Consider the following 15,887-nt stretch of genomic DNA (forward strand, 5'->3'; position numbering starts at 1 on the left):
TCTTGACATCTTAAATCCTCTCCGCCCTCAGACTGGAGGATCAACTGTGCCACCAGTTATGCTAAGGATGGTTTCTGGCTCTATCTGACCCAGATCGCCACCTGCTCCCCCTGGATGTTCTGGATGTTCCTTAACAGTGTCTTCCACTTCATGTGGGTGGCCGTGCTCATCATGTGTCAGCTCTATCAGGTCTGAATTTGCTTTCCCTCCGTCAGTTTCAGTCCAAGTACCTGACATGTTTGGATTTGAGTCGATATTTACAACAGTTAATTTGAAATTGTCGTCTCTTTTCCTTTTACCTCTTTTAGATTGCAGCTCTAGGGATCACCACCAACGAGAGGATGAACGCTCGGAGATACAAGCACTTTAAAGTCACGGCCACGTCCATCGAAAGCCCATTCAAGTAAATGATCCTCTGTTATTCGTCAGCTACGCAGAGCTCAGTGTCTTGATCTCAGGCTTCAGTGCGTTTACATGCATGGTAAAAGGTTTTAGTCAAGACAGTCATTTGGTTTTCTTAATGTTATGTAAACACGTTAGTCTGACTAAAATTGAGCTAGATTTAATCTGACTAACATACCTGGGAAATGCAATTCATAGTCCTCCTGCATGTATACGCTTAGTCGGACTGTTGTCCCCGGTCTTTGACCCAGAAGTAGAAGCAGAAGACGTATAACTGCAGTAGCGTATAACTGCAGTATTGTATACTCGGACTCAGCAAGCTGTCTACGGCTGCAGCTCGATTTAACTGTGCGTGTAAATGTAGTCATTTAAAGATTTGTTGTTTTGCTATGCTAAAGCAAGTTTACTTGCATAAAAACTCCGGAAACTCAGGTTTGGCCAAAATGCGATATCGTCATAGTGCTCGGACCCGTGCGACGCAAATCAAATTTATTTAGAATACAGGCAGGGAGGCTTCCATCCACAAATCTTGAAAATTGACTAACAATCCTCTCTCTCTCTCTCTCCAGCCATGGCTGCATCCGAAACCTTATAGATTTCTTTGAGATCCGCTGCTGTGGACTGATCCGGCCTGTGGCGGTGGACTGGACCACACAGTACACAATAGAATACGACCAGACGTCTGGCTCAGGCTACCAGCTGGTGTAGCGAAAGGAAGAGGCGGCGAATGAAGATAGAAGAGATTGAAAGGGGGCGGGGTCGTGGGTGTGGCTAAACTGGAGTTGAATTTGGCTGGATGGAAGAATATTTTTGGAAGGATTACCCCCCACCCCCCTCCTCCACTCGCCCCTCACTCTCACACACATTCACGTACACACACACACACACACACATGCAGTCATATCAGAATGATGCTGTTCTTGGGAGCGCTTGCTTTTTTTTTTTGGACCATCTCTCCCACACCGATCAAAACACTTTGGGGAAAAAGAAAAAAAAAATAATCAGCCAGGACTAGCATGCTGTTACAGGGCAACACCACGACTACACCACTCTACCTTTACTACTATTACTACTACTACTACTACTACTTCTACTATTCTACTACATCAGACGTCATTACTGTACCTTCACTGCTATCCAGCCGCTCCACCTCGTCTCTTCTCCTCAGCCCTTTGGACAGTGTGTCACTGCCAGGCACGAGCGGAGCGGAGGGGAGAGAGAGGCCGTAAGACGCGAGGAATTTCAAAATAAAAGCCCCTCTGTTTGTACTGAAGACGTGACGCTGCAGAGACGACAGCGCCATGAAGTGGCAGTATCGTTCTTTCCCCCCCTCCTCACTTTATATCCTTATTTATGGTGTCCCTGTTGATGTGCCCTGTACGTATTTTTTTCTGTTTTTGATCGGTTCAGGAACGCTGCAGTTCCTGTGGTAATTTACCTGTGGTGGCCGTGGAAGCTAAAGTAAAGCTGTTGTTTTTGTACCCTTTTTTTTTTTTTTTGGTTGTTTTAAATATCATAAACTTGTAAGTACCATAGAGGTAAGGGAATGTCTTTTTAAGGTCTTGATTTTGCACCGTGATGAATTTAGTGTGAAACGGATGAGGATTCGCCAACATTGTTGAATTTATCAGAGAGAAGCGTTGGTTAGCGCGACAGGAGATATCCTACAGACAATGTGATACAGGTATATTTATTTTAAAACTATTTATAGATTAAGTAACTATCCTCTAGCACCATCATTGTTTTTAGTTTCCACATCCTCTTTAGCTGAAGAGGTTTCTTTTTAATGAGAAAGAATATTAAAGAAGTACCTGTAGCTGTTTAACAAGGACGTACGAGAACTCAATAGTCAGGTACGACAGGTGAGGTATTTATTAACAGCAGAGACGGAAAGAGATTGCAGAGGTGAGATGGAGGAGGGTTTTTTTTTTACGCAAAAAGGTTCATTCCATGTGTTACTAAGTCTTAATTGTTTTGTCTGTCTTTTTGTTTGCCGACAACATTGCACTGATTTTAATTTTTTGGCAGTTATTTTTGTTTTTGCCGTTACTGAACAGAAGGGCCCGGCAGCTCCCATTGTTTACAGTGAGGACGGTGAGGGCCCCCCCCCCATCGAATATGGCCGCCCCCCCGCGACTCTTCCTGTCTGGACCGTGCACAGTCAACAGGATAAACGGAAAGTGTGAAGAATGTGCATTTGTAGATAAGCAGCAAATCATTTTTCTTTTTCATTCAGTGTTAGTTGAAGGTGCTCCTGGACTTAGGGTTTTGTTTTTTATTCTGTTCTGAGTTTGGTGGATTTCTTCCAACTGAACTCAAGTGGAAAGATGAAAATGAAGTGACTGTACTCCACATGTATGACTGTAGCTTTTAGTGATGTCTGACACTGCTGTCTTATAGGCATTTTAACCCCCCCCCCCTCCCCCCGATTTCCACTGCATGTATGATGGTTGACATTTCAATTTGACCACATCCTCATCATCATGGTGACAGCCCGGCAAGCCACGTGTCTGTATATAGTGAATGTTAAGTATTTGCAAGTACTTTTCCGCGTTGCTTTCATATTTTATTTTTTGGTATCGGTTTCTTTCTCTCCAATCCAGTGTGTTTTGTGGAATTTGTCTTTCAGGGGACCGGATTTCCAGTCGGGTCCTCCTGTGCAAGTGTGTAATATATTTGAATGTTCCATGCTTGTGAATTCTGTACTCATCATTTTGTTTTGGTTTTTTTCTGGTCATATATTGCTGGGTTTGTTATGCCACTGGATGTACAAATTGTAAAGCAAAGACACTTAGAGAACTAAGGCAGAAGCCAAGTTTTTTTTTTGTTTGTTTTTTAAAAGCTGAAATGTGACCATGCAATAGTTTTAATGACAGATGGAGGTTATATTATATTAAGGCCTCCAAAACGTTTTGGGCCTCATGTTTGCATCACCAGAAGGAGACAGTTATGTCGTCATCATCATTCTGTTTCCCTCCATTTACCGCGTGAACCAACGATGTCTCTGTTCAACCAGGACGACACACACACACACAGCCGTCACACTCTGTGAGCTTCAGAGGTTAAAAATCATAACTGAGCTGTTTTTCATTCATATCAGCAGGTCATGCAACAGTAACTAAAGTAAATTCGCATCATGCCTTCTAAAGCGACAGGAGGTCAACGGTTCACTCCCAGCTCATCCATGAAAATCGATTCCTGACCATTTCAGTTCTCAGTAGTTCTTCCAGCAAACTGTCCCCTTCCCTCCCCTCCCCTCTTCATATGGGATAATAAAAGAAAAAAAAGATAAAGCACATACTCATTTCCAGTGCCTCTCTGCCCACCTTCAGACATCACTGTTACTCCGCTTCAGATGTAAACATACGGGCATGGTTCAGTTTTAATGGCTTTAATAATAAAATACAGTCAAATGTGAAGTCGTTGTTTGGTTTGTAAATGAGTTTTATTTGTATCACAAGCAATTGTTTCTGCATTTGAACATGTAAGGTAAAAAAAGAAACAAAAAAAGGTTAAAAGTAGCACAGAGGAATGTGTCCAAGTGAAGACGGTCTGATTCCAGGTCAACTATCACTGAGCATGAACCAGAGCACCAGCTCCTTGGCCATATCCAAACCCTTTGGGGCCGAAGTTCTTGGCGTAACACGCTGTGGAGATATAGGAAAAACTAAAATGAGACATTTCAGAGGCAGATTTTTGTGTTTTAAAACATGTTATGCAACTCTTTTATCCATCCATCCATTCATCTTCTACTGCTTTATCCTCGGGGCGGGGTACACCCTGGACAGATGGGTGACAGCCATTCATACTCACGCCTACGGTCCAGTGTCTTATTTTAATGCCAATAAAATGGGATGAGTGTAAAACTTCCAATATTTTAATATCACAAATGACTAGTCAGATTTCCAGTTACTTCCATTGTTTTATGTCCCTGCAACCTTCAGTCACACCATTTAATTTATGTCCGTAGGAAAATTGTGCAGCGCTGATGAGTGAACAGTGGCTCTGTTCTATTCAGGTGTGAAGCAGCTAAATGGAATTCAGCCATGATAGTTTTTTTTAACAGATTGAACTGTGCTTTCCCTTCACTGGCAAGTCAAAAATGTTTTACATGGACATTTTTACTGCATGTCAAACCTGATCACATGTCTCATCAGGCACAACAGAGAACAGCTGTGTTTGTGTGTGTGTGTGTGCTGTTTGTCTCACATCAGCATGTTTGGTTTGAAAAGCCCTCTCTGCTCAGGTTGTGTGGTCAGACACTGAGGTGCAGAATTTGTGACCGACTCTCCACACCTTCCCCTGTTTTACGGGGAAATGGCTTTAGCCGTCTTATGCCAGCGTGACTGCGAATGGGTCTGCTGTCCACGTCTGTCATCACATTCATGATGACTAACAATATCCAGCTGTTGCTCGGACACAGTCTCTGAGCATAAACCACTGATTCATAACAGCAGCCGAGTCTGGCCTGAGTTTGGAGACTGAGAGGTAACATTCCTGCTCATCAGCACACGGTTTGGTTTTGACAAACAGCAAATATGTGTGTGTGTGTGCGTGGGGGCATTTGTTTATATCTGTTTCTGTGTGAATGTCCACTCTGTAGTGAAGCCGTCCTGTCCGATTGTGCTGATGCGGAATTGGCTCAAACTGCACGTGGCTCCGTTAACTGGACATGGCTGCGGTCATCCAGAGTAACCAACACAGCAAATGTGAAATAACCATCATGCAGGACGACAGTGAGTACAACAGTGTGTGTGTGTGTCTTTTTTTAAGCCAGTTCTCCAGTTCTGCTCTGGTATAAGATCACATTACTATGACTGTGTTTCAGTCATGACAATCAATTATTTAATCATTTACTGCAACCTGGCTAAACTAGTAAGCAGATATTTAAATGCTTTAAACTGCCAGTTATTTTTGGGTTTTTTTACATCTTTCGGTGATTTCAGTTGATTTGTATTATTCCGCAGAAACAATGCGAGATTATTTGTGCGCTGCGTCCTTCATCTGAAAACTGTCTCTGTTGAACAATACTATCAGATCTGACTGAGGGAGCGTTTGTTTGTATACAGCAGCAGAGCACGTGCAAGATATCTGCTGAACAAATGTTTTATTTTCCGTTATAATACTTGACAATAGTTTGGAACTAACAGAGTTGTTTCGATTTAAAAGAACAGCTTTAAATTGAAGGGCTGCTTATATGCTAATGCTGTTTGATCATAACGTTAGGAACTGGACCTAGTGACCGCACTAATCTTCATGACTTGTTCAGGCGTCACTTGGTGTGGCTCACCCTCTGTGCAACATGATAAACCTAAACAATAGATGGGAAATCAGACTTTGAAGAGTATGAAAATAATCTGGATCATATGCTGTGGTCTGTGCGGTACAGGGCTGGAACAATAAAGCAACTATGAACTGATGGATTTAATGGGTCACCAACTGTTTTGATAATGAATCAGTTTGGGTTAAACCTCAACTGAATTGCTTTGGTTTGGACAAAAACACTGGAGGATGTCGTCATTTTGAGGTTTGAGGAAACACTGATCAACGCTTCTTGTGTTCTTGGAAAATCTTGTGTAACGTGTCATGCTTCCACTAGAGCTCCAGACACGTGTGGAATCCACACCAGTGTGTGTTGAATGTGTTGTGGCAACACGATGGGAGTCCAGCACCTTACAAAGACTTTTAAAGTAGCTCTATTCGTTCATTCACTGCAATAATTAGTCACACGAGCGGTCGGATGAACCTGGTTTGAGATTTGGGAACATTGAGAGTCCAAACTAACTTGATTCCACTCTCTGTGACTCCAGCACAGCTGCAGTTGTATCAGTCTGACCCACCGTGTTCATCATCAGGTTATGGTAAACTCCATATTCATGTTATTCTGCTCAGCTCTCCCTCTTGAGTTTTATAAAAGCAGACAGACAGCTGCGTGATTCATTTATTCACCTCTTGTTTGGTCAGTGCACTGTATTATTAATGGCTCTGTGTGATACGTTAGCAATGGCACAAATCCATCAGGAAATGAAGGCCGAGACAGAAATGTCCTGTCAACGGTGTCATCTCACCTTTGCAGTAGATTTCTCCTTCCTTCTCAGTCTGCGTAGTCGACTCCAGGCTCTTGCCACACTTTGCACAGCGGAAGCAGTTCTTATGCCACGGCTATGAAGAGAAAGCACGTTATCCACTCAGAACAAAACTCTTGACGCTGTGTGAGATGTTTCTTGGATAATGTGTCCTCACTCAAGCAGCTGCTGCAACCAGATGACTTTTATAAATGTCTTCAGTATGAAGAAAATTACGGGTTATGCTTGAGCACATGAGTGGAGCCTCAAAATAGACGTTGTCCCATTAGGAAACACATTAAAGGTCCTCTGTGTAAGAATGATGGCGCTTTTCCACGGTACAGTTGTAGCACGGCTCGACTCTACTCGGTTTATTTTGCTTTTGGCTGCCGGCCACTGATTGGCAGAGAGTCATGAGCATGACGTACAACATAAGAATCAAACCGCACAATACCGAACTGTAGATCAGTTAAAAAGACTTTAAAACTCCTGGAAACAGCGTTAATCTCCAACATTTAGTAAGGAAACTTCTAAAATCTCAACACCGAAAGCAAATGCTTTCTCTGCCCGTCACTAGTTTTTGTGTCGCGTGTAAAATGACGTCACGGCATTTCGTGCAGCCGTGCTATCACGACTCCGTCCACATTGAGGAGGTACTGTAGTACTGGAGAACGACGTGCCTGATACCAAACCGAGTAGAGTCGAGCCGAGTCGCGCTACGACTGTATAGTGGAAAAGCGGCAATAGTGACATCTATTGGTAAGACGGCAGAGTGCAACAAACTGAGGACTTCTCAACTCAATCCTCGTTGTGGAATGACTCTTTCACAGAAATCTCCACTCTTCCGCTCTCTATAGTCAGGCTTAATTGGGCACAGCCAATAGTTATACAATTATTAGTAGTAAAGGTCATGTTACACATTGGACCTTTAACTGCTTCCCAAGCGGTGACCTCATCCTCATCCTATAAATCGGCTAATTTGAGAGTCCACATGGTCGGTGTCCACTCCCACTTTTAAAACTCCTCACAACACAAATCTCCACTCGTCTGTGAGACAGGCTTTTATATGTGAGTTAGAGTTTGAGCCTCGTGGCTTCTTCCACATCTGTGTGTGTCAACAGCATCTGACAGAGCCCGTGTGCAAATGTGAAAACCGCGCGCCTTCAGTCCAGCCACACGGGTTCAACCCCCGTGGTTCGCGATGTCGACTGTGGTCCCGTGGCATTCGAGTAACCAACGCGGTACCAGTTAGAGGGTTTGAACCCTTGCGCTTAATTGGTATGTTTTTGTTGTTGCCGTGTTTCCGTTGAACACGCGCAACAAACATCCCATAATGTGGAAACTCTCTCGCAATCCATGAATTTTCATCTGAGCCAAGAGCTGCTGTCACTTTTGTGACTTGGCTGAACATGTGAACTCCTACTTGGCTAATATCTTAGGAGATGATGTCACAATTTAAACTTCTTGACAGTTTAATAGCATTCAAAGTGTTTTCACTCTGCAAAACACACATCCCTCTGACTTAATTGTCGGCTAACGTCGGTACGCAGGATCCAAAAAGTGATTAATTGATTGATTAAATTGTCAACTATCAGAAAAAGAAAAGTCTCACAGAGACAGAATGTGTAAAATGAAGCTTGTTAACTATTTTAAATGTGTTCAATTTTCCCTTCAAAAAGTGGGTTGCAACTGCCACTGGGTTATTATTTCTGAAAGAAGCATAAACTGATATTTATCATCAACAATAAACTTAAGTATGCAATAAAAGAAGAATGTGGCCGGGATGAACGTCTCACCTTGCCCGCGCCCATGATCTTCTCAGCCGCGTAGACCGACTGTTCACACCGAGCACATTTCTCTGCACCTCCAAACTTCTGGGCAAATTTGGACGGGTTGGGGTTGGTGGTGGGTCTGTGAGTCTGTGTCCTAGATAGAAAAAAATTGAAAACACTAGCTTATTATTTTGTTACAAGAATATAGATCTTTTTATAATAACTTACAGCTCGTGTTTAATTAGTGTTTGTTAGAGAGAAGGGTCTTTATAAATAAGTGCTAGAATCTTTCTCTTATCTGCTCTCTCTCTGTGTGTCCTCAGTTAGTGCTGGGAAAGTGAGCAGAGCACCCTGGGGGCCCCAGAGTGCTGCTTATCATAGGGTGACCGCCAGCTCCTGTGACCCCTGAATGAAGGCCTTTGTGGCCGACGACTGAAAGGAGGGTGAGCTGGATCCTGCTGGTTATATAATGAATTCTTTGTGATAACAGTAAGCACCTGACGTCTGGGGCAGGAATAAACATTTTCTGTGAATGTGTGTGTGTGTGTGTGTGTGCACTCCCACACCTTTTTTGGGAGTACGCAGTAGAAACACTCGTTGTCTTTCAGACTGAATGCGTCAGAGGTGGGCGTTTTTGCATTTGAATTTATGAACACACAATCGTTAATCCACGTTCATATGAGTTCATTAGTTTTTCATTTTCACTCACATAACAAACCCAAGGCCACCACAAATAAACAGATAAAGAATTGGACAAACTCACTCCATGTTTCCACAGACTGCATTCCCGTCCTTATTACTTTGTAACACTGTAGTAGTGCGTAAGTGTTAACTGTTTTCAAATGGAAATTGCATTTTAATAGTAAAAGTAGTAGTTCTATTTTTAGTCACATAAACAAACAATTACACACAGCGGTGACTAAAAAGGCAGCACATCTTATCCTAATGCAAAGGCCAAAAGTAATGTAATTGTTTCATGTTGAAATAAGTCACATTCTTACATTAGAGCAGTGGTTCCCAAGCTTTTTATACCAAGTACCACCTGAGAAAATATTGAGCTGCCACCACTATCGCCAACATTAAAATACAGTGTTGTAATTTAAGCAGATGTATTCCCAATAAGATAATTCACTCTCTCATCCTCCATTGTTATGTTATTTGTTTAATTTTCTATGCACTCCGGTTAAAATTCCTCCACTCTCCGATCACACACGCTGGTCACTACAGTAGAATGGTATTTCTGATTTTCCTCCAAGTCCCACCAGAGGAAGCTTGCGTACCACCGGTTGTACATGTAAAACAGTTTGAGAACCATGGAATTAAAGTATAATAGTAAGTATTTTGATACTTACTATCAGATGGTAATGCTTAATCTTGGCTTGACACATTGCAAATCATATCTCAGTAGCAATATACAGTAAGAGTTGCAAGTAGATATTTTACCCCGTCATTGACATTATGTGGCCAGCATGTCAACAAATGTCTTTAAGGCGTTTTTTAAAGAGAAAAAAAAAGAATATGTAGATAACTATTAGCCATATTTAATAGAAAATCTAAAAAAAAATTACTTTCTCTGGTGCAGTGTCTGGATTAATAATTAATAGTCCACTACACATCGAATGACTGACTACATATTTCAAATTCAGGTAGATGAGTACATCATATCAACATAAAAAAAAACCCCAGACATATCATTACTTAAATCCATGACACAACCAGATGGAAGGACTGCACAGATGAAATCAATATTAATACTGATCATCTTGCAGCTTTCAAACAAACAAGGTGATGCTCATCACAAAGGCATTGGCCCGGCTTACTCTTCAGGTTTGATTCCCAGCCGCTCTCCTCTGTCCATGTTGAGGGTGCCCGCCCCCTGTCCATATCCATAGCCTTTTGGGCCATACTTCTTGCCGTAACATGACTTGCAGTAGATCTCCTTGTCATGAATAGCCAGTGTGGTGCTGTCTAAGCCCTTCCTGCAGACCACTGTGAACACACACACACACACACACACACAGAGTAACAAAGACATGAATGGATGGCTTGTGGTTGGGAAAACTGCCTGAAATATTACAAAAACATGACACTTAGGCATTTGACTTGAGGTTTGGCTCTTAAAGTCTGGTTCATGTGGACTGTCTTGCAAATTAGATGCAAGACATTTAATTTTAGAAGTGAACATGTACTTGGGACATTTTAAAATTTTTCCAAAATATTTTTTTTTTACCTTTCATTTATGTATTTTCCTCAAACAGTATATTTTTCCACAAGCCTTGGAATTTCTTAATCACATTCCTTTTATGCCAACTATATGTTGACATTATTGAAGTACATTAAGTCAGAAATATTAATATTTATAAAAGGGAAAAGTCATTCAGTAGTAGTTTTTTAAATCATCATAACTGCTTTTGCTGACATCTGTATTCAATTTAGTGTAATCGACATCTACAAACTCAAAGATTTGATCTGGAAAAACAAAAGAACCCGCAGCCGCTTGGAGCTGCACACTTGCACACCAATGCTGGTCGTCGGGATTGGGTGAATTCCTCTCGCACTGCTCTGCACTGTGTGACCATCTGACATTTGTTATAGATTTTCACACAACTCTGGAACGCTGGAAAAACTCTCTCTGATCTTGTGGCCAGCATTTTTAGAGCCCCATGTCCATATCATATAGATCAGTGGCTCCCAAATCGTTCACAGTCCCGTACCCCTTCAGACAATTGATCTCCGGGCATGTGCCCTCGACTCACACACACAAAAAACTTGTATCTCAGACCTAAGATAGTGTATGTATGCCAGTTTCAAAATTTAATGAGGCGAATTTTTTACCCCTCTTTGCGTTTGGGAATCGCTGATGTAGATCCTAAATCTTAAAATCTCATGATAAATACAGTTTCAGCCCATGAGACTTTGCTCTCTTCCATGTACAAACATGGAAAGTGGTGAATGTCAGACAATGTCAAACTGGAGGCAAGTGCCAAGGAGAGCCAAGGACATCAGCTCCTCTGTGTGAGTGTAAGACAAAGCAGCCTTTGTAACGAAGCCGTTGAACTCCTCTTTTGTAACTCTAATCGCTTTGGCCTTCCCTTCAGTAGTGGCTAAATGAAAGTGTCAGTATAATCCAGTCCTCCAATGCGAGCTCTTCGCTGGAACATCTCCAGTGACATTTCAAGTATGGTTCAGTCACAGGACAGGCCACCCCCGCTCATCTAACAGGGAGCGAAATGTCAAGTACAAGCGCTGATGAGGAACCGTGGAGAGATGACACAGAGTTCACCAGGAGTTCCTCTCACCCACTTTTGTAAACTATCTCTCACAACGACCTAACATCACAAAAATGCACACTAATATAATATAAATAAACATGACATGTGGAGGCTGATGCAGAATCTGCCCTTGGCAGGTCTTAAATCAACACAACAGTTAAAGGGGGCAATATGCATCATCCAGGCTTACAAGATGTCAGGAAACAAAAAGCTAGGTCAATAAATAGAGTACTTGAGCAGAGAGTGACTTCACAGTCTTTGTCCGTGTGTTGTTATCAAGCTGCAGTAGAGACTTGGTCCAGACATAATATCCAATGTCTGTTTTCATGGTCTAATGGACACTGACACAAGTGCGATCGTGATCGCATGTCTTTTGGCCTGACATGCCGGAGCTCTGTTTTGCATTTGGCTCCTTTAAAACTGTCCAAACTGTCATGAGACATTATTAAGTCAGATATGTGAGTTTTAAGAGCGGGATTTCACACATGAGCTATCCTGACATTCTAAATGTAAGAAGCTAATTTTCTCCTTTATGATTTCTTTTTTATCTTTTTCTTCAGCAGTCAATTCTCAAATTTCAGAAAATCTTTTTCTTCTTCAACACTCTTCAAATCTTTCTTGGCAATAACACCAGAACATGAGATTTCCCTGGTCACCTCACCAATAGATTTGATTTGGTATCTATACCAAATTTGCTTGGTTATAATAATGGTAATAATTAAAACTTCAACCATAAAAATCTGTTGATGTTCAAACTATCCAGCCAAGAAGCACATAAACAGTTTGAAGTAATTACCCAGTTGTCCAGCGGAGGTTGCTGTGACCAGGAATCCATGTTGATATTTCAAACATGTTGCTCTCAACTTCATTTTTGAAGTCAGACAGTACTGAACCATAGTTTTATATAGACCTAACCAAAGAGTCAATCTCAGCTCACAACCAAACTGCTTAATAACAGTGATATATCAGCACCAATCTATACAAAATGTGGTCACTCAAAAGATAAATATTAGTAAAAGAATGTTTAAAGTACAGCAAGAAATAATGGTCATCACCAGATCCTGTCTTAATCAGACGTTCCCTGTTTAGGAAGGTATTCAGTTATGTCTCGGCTCAAAGCACATTATCTGAGATGAGCCTGATGACTTCATCCTCCTCCTCCTCCACTGAAGACATTATCCGGCTGTTTAACATGTTTATCATTGTGTGTAAAATAAATCAATGGTGTTTCACACTGACCCTTGGTTGACATGGTACAGCTGCATCGAAAACAACAAGACTTACTGCAGAGGAAACAGCACTTGTGGAAACTCTTTCCGTCACACTGCACCTCTTCAGCATGGTAAACTGTCCCACAGCATGCGCCGCATTTGTTGCCTCCACCCCAGTTTGGCATGGTGTATGTCCTGACAGGAGATAGAGATAACATGTTGTTACGGCAAAGTGTCCGAGGCAGCGTTTCTTTGGCTGTTTTCCCCTTTGTTTGTGCTGATATGTCGTCATCCGAACTTTGAAAACAGATCCATTTCTTCAGTCCCATTCACCCAGAAGGGATGACTGTGAAACTGAGTATCAATGTAATTCAACAGCAATGCCCTTCTTCCTTTGTACATACTCACAGTTCCACCTGGGACATTATCCAGTGTGTTACCATATTTTATAGGACGTGGGTAAATTACTTGTTTAAGGGCACATGATACAGTATGTAGGTTTCTGGAATGTGAGGAGATCAGTTGTCTATTTACAAGGTCCGGTGTCTAAGAATTAATCACATCTAGTGGTGGTACCACAAACTAACAGAGGATTCCTTACCAGAAAAATGTGTACTTTTTCTTTGTTTGCATTGCAAACTTCTCCCTCAAAGTGTGAAATGCAGGCTCTGGCTGGTTTGTCCAGTTGGGCTTCTGTAGAAACACTGCAGCACAAGATGGCATCCTCCTCAAAGTGAGACCCTTGCCTACAGTGCACATACCAACAGGCCTTTCCTGAACACTGACTATTTAATCTGTGCGATGCTTCATCATCTGTTTTCTCGTAAATGGGAACATTGTGTACGAACTTGACATCATGCGCTGTTGGAGAATACCTGAATCTAGCGGTTGAGAGCATTAACTCTTATAAATCAAGCTCATTGTTCCAAATGGAGCTCTATTTGCAACCAGGGGAGTTGCCCCCTAGTGGTGAACTGCTACGTATGTCCTACTTACTGGGCTTAACCTTTCAAAACCAGAAGACTCTATTTGTATATGCAGTCTATGATTCCAAGGCTTCAAAACCACAATGGATTTCATTTTACTTAACCAGAAGTGCACAAACGTACTTATGTTTAGTTTGATTTCTGCTAATAACTGCTCCTAAATTTTACACACCGGACCTTTAAGAATACTCTTTCTTTTCACTCTGTACAGTAATATCTGTATCAACCTCCTAGAACCTGAACTGCGGGATATCAAAGTAGAGCAGCACACATTTGAACTGAACAATGCTGCCCCAGGATATAACTAACACTCTAACAAAAAAAAAAGAAAAAGCACAAGACAATGGAGGTCGGCCTTAACAACAGGGCAGACTAATACCCAGAGGAATGTTTTAGGGCACCGCGTTTTTAGGGCTTTTGTCGTCTGTTTCCTGACAGGCTATAGCTACAGTATATAAGCACAAACAGGGATTTGTGTGAGTAAATATGTGTATGAAGTAACCTCTGTTGTGATGACACTGAGCCCACATGACACACCCTGTCACCCCAGACTCTTTCTGTCATTACAATTCTGTCATTAAACATTTTAAGATGCTCTGCTTTGCTTCCGCATCACCACAAAGTGCACCAGCTGGGATGTCAACCCACGGAAACTGAAATTAAAAAGCTCAGTGATTGTTCATTAAGAAGAAAAATAAAACACTTACAGCCTATACATCCCAGCTGGATTATAAAACACCAAAGGAGCTGAAAAACGTTAACATTAAAAGTTCCCTTAGTGGTAACTGCTTCACTAAGACTGAGATTTGTGTGTTTAGTTTTACAATTTAACATTTGAGCTCAAGCTCTTTATTGTTTGACCTTTAAACACACATTGATTCCTTAATGTTTTTTGAATTTAGAAACTTGTTAATGTAATGTAAATATTAAAAATGTAGGTTGACTGAAGCTAATCTTTAGAAATCTGGGCAGCCAGTGGCCAATAAATGGTGCAGATGTATATGTTTAGCCAGTTATCTTAACTTAACAGTTTAATAATACAAATGACACACAAAATTGCATAACTTGTTGCATAACGGTTTCTACAATCTGCATGTCGTATCTGCACAGCAGTGCACACAGTGTAGTTCGAGTAACAATCATGTGTAAACAAAAAACTACAAATAAAACATAGCAAAAAACATTATTATTTTGTTCTTGAAATCAAGCTGCGACTTAAGATACGTCATTTTATAACAAATTTTATTTTATTGTTGAAAAAGTCTCATTTAGGCGGCTCTGTTTTCACGCACCTATAACAATTAGTGTCAAGAGCTAATTGTTTTAACCTGCGCAATAGTAGCTAAAGTTGACTCATAAGCGATTAAACCATACATGCGTCAAACTGCATACAGCAAATCTGTATACCATTAAAACTTACATTAAACCAGTTAGTTTAAGTAAACTAATCTAAAATATGCACCATTAGGTTTCCGTACAAATGTAAAGAGAGGGTTTTTACCTACAGGTTTTGTTTTTTTTATCTCCGTATGTGAAAATATTTAGCTCCAGATGAACGCGATAACTGTCCACGGTGACTCGTACTTTACTGACACTGAAACGTCACACTCTCCACATATTCACCGTGTGTGTGTGTGGGAGGAGATTGTATTCTATGGGCGTGAACCTGAACTCAGCACTGCTGCCTTCACGTGCCGTCGGAAAAACAGAGCTCCGAGCTGCATTCACGAACACTTGGTAGAGCCAAGTAGAGAAGCTGTTAAAATTGCCTTTTATCTTAATGTTCTCATAGAACTATGTACTTTTATCTGCGGGCATAAAGAATTTACAAAAAATACTAGTCATACGACACATTTCACTCCAAGCAGCTAAATAGGAAGAATGTCATTTTCAGTGTGTTTACTTTTCATTATCTCTCCCTCTCTCTTTCACAATTCAAGCATCTTTTTTGGGGTTAAAGATCCAGTGTGTAAGCTTCAGGTGAACTGTTGTCCATATGGCAGAATATATATAAAATGTAAAATGATTATCACTATTTACACTGATTTTATATTTTTCATACAGTATTGTGCAAAAGTCTTAGGGTACCACCAGCTTTGTTGTTTTAGGTTTATGCTAAATATATGTCACCATTGGCATTTGGATCTGAATGATGTCAGTGAAAGTTGGTCTCATTTAT

General features: G+C 41.1%; 2 protein-coding genes across 3 annotated transcripts in view; one reads left to right on the forward strand and one right to left on the reverse strand.

Annotated features, from left to right (window-relative positions):
* zdhhc17 (zinc finger DHHC-type palmitoyltransferase 17) overlaps nucleotides 1-3,821 on the forward strand; it is a 28,404-nt gene extending 24,583 nt beyond the window's left edge. Inside the window, exons 15-17 of the mRNA XM_058624117.1 lie at nucleotides 32-189; nucleotides 309-403; nucleotides 972-3,821. Of these exons, the coding sequence (XP_058480100.1) occupies nucleotides 32-189; nucleotides 309-403; nucleotides 972-1,110 (392 nt within the window). The 3' untranslated portion in view covers nucleotides 1,111-3,821. The remainder of the gene's footprint in view (nucleotides 1-31; nucleotides 190-308; nucleotides 404-971) is intronic.
* Nucleotides 3,822-3,825: 4 nt separating this feature from the next.
* csrp2 (cysteine and glycine-rich protein 2) lies at nucleotides 3,826-15,361 on the reverse strand. Of its 2 annotated transcripts, none has more exons than XM_058624119.1 (6): nucleotides 15,214-15,361; nucleotides 12,796-12,917; nucleotides 10,060-10,228; nucleotides 8,264-8,393; nucleotides 6,471-6,564; nucleotides 3,826-4,049 (listed from the first exon to the last, which is right to left on the reverse strand). In XM_058624119.1, exons 2-6 carry the CDS (start codon nucleotides 12,905-12,907, stop codon nucleotides 3,973-3,975), a joined length of 582 nt encoding a protein of 193 aa, XP_058480102.1. In that variant the 5' UTR covers nucleotides 12,908-12,917; nucleotides 15,214-15,361; the 3' UTR covers nucleotides 3,826-3,972. The 2 variants fall into 2 exon arrangements, with proteins under 2 accessions (XP_058480102.1, XP_058480101.1); XM_058624118.1 differs by having other exon boundaries at nucleotides 15,210-15,361.
* Between the last annotated feature and the right edge of the window lie 526 nt (nucleotides 15,362-15,887).

The sequence above is a fragment of the Solea solea genome, chromosome 3 (genome assembly GCF_958295425.1).
Source record: "Solea solea chromosome 3, fSolSol10.1, whole genome shotgun sequence".
In the NCBI taxonomy this organism is placed as follows: domain Eukaryota; kingdom Metazoa; phylum Chordata; class Actinopteri; order Pleuronectiformes; family Soleidae; genus Solea; species Solea solea.

What these genes read in the sequence shown, in the direction of transcription:
- csrp2 (XM_058624119.1), bottom strand. Translation starts at nt 12,907, where the DNA reads ATGCCAAACTGGGGTGGAGGCAACAAATGCGGCGCATGCTGTGGGACA. An exon ending in CTGGGAATCAAACCTGAAGA is followed by an intron (nt 8,394 to 10,059) that starts GTAAGCCGGGCC and finishes TTTTCTATCTAG; the next exon opens with GACACAGACTCACAGACCCA. An exon ending in AGATCATGGGCGCGGGCAAG is followed by an intron (nt 6,565 to 8,263) that starts GTGAGACGTTCA and finishes TTCTCTTCATAG; the next exon opens with CCGTGGCATAAGAACTGCTT.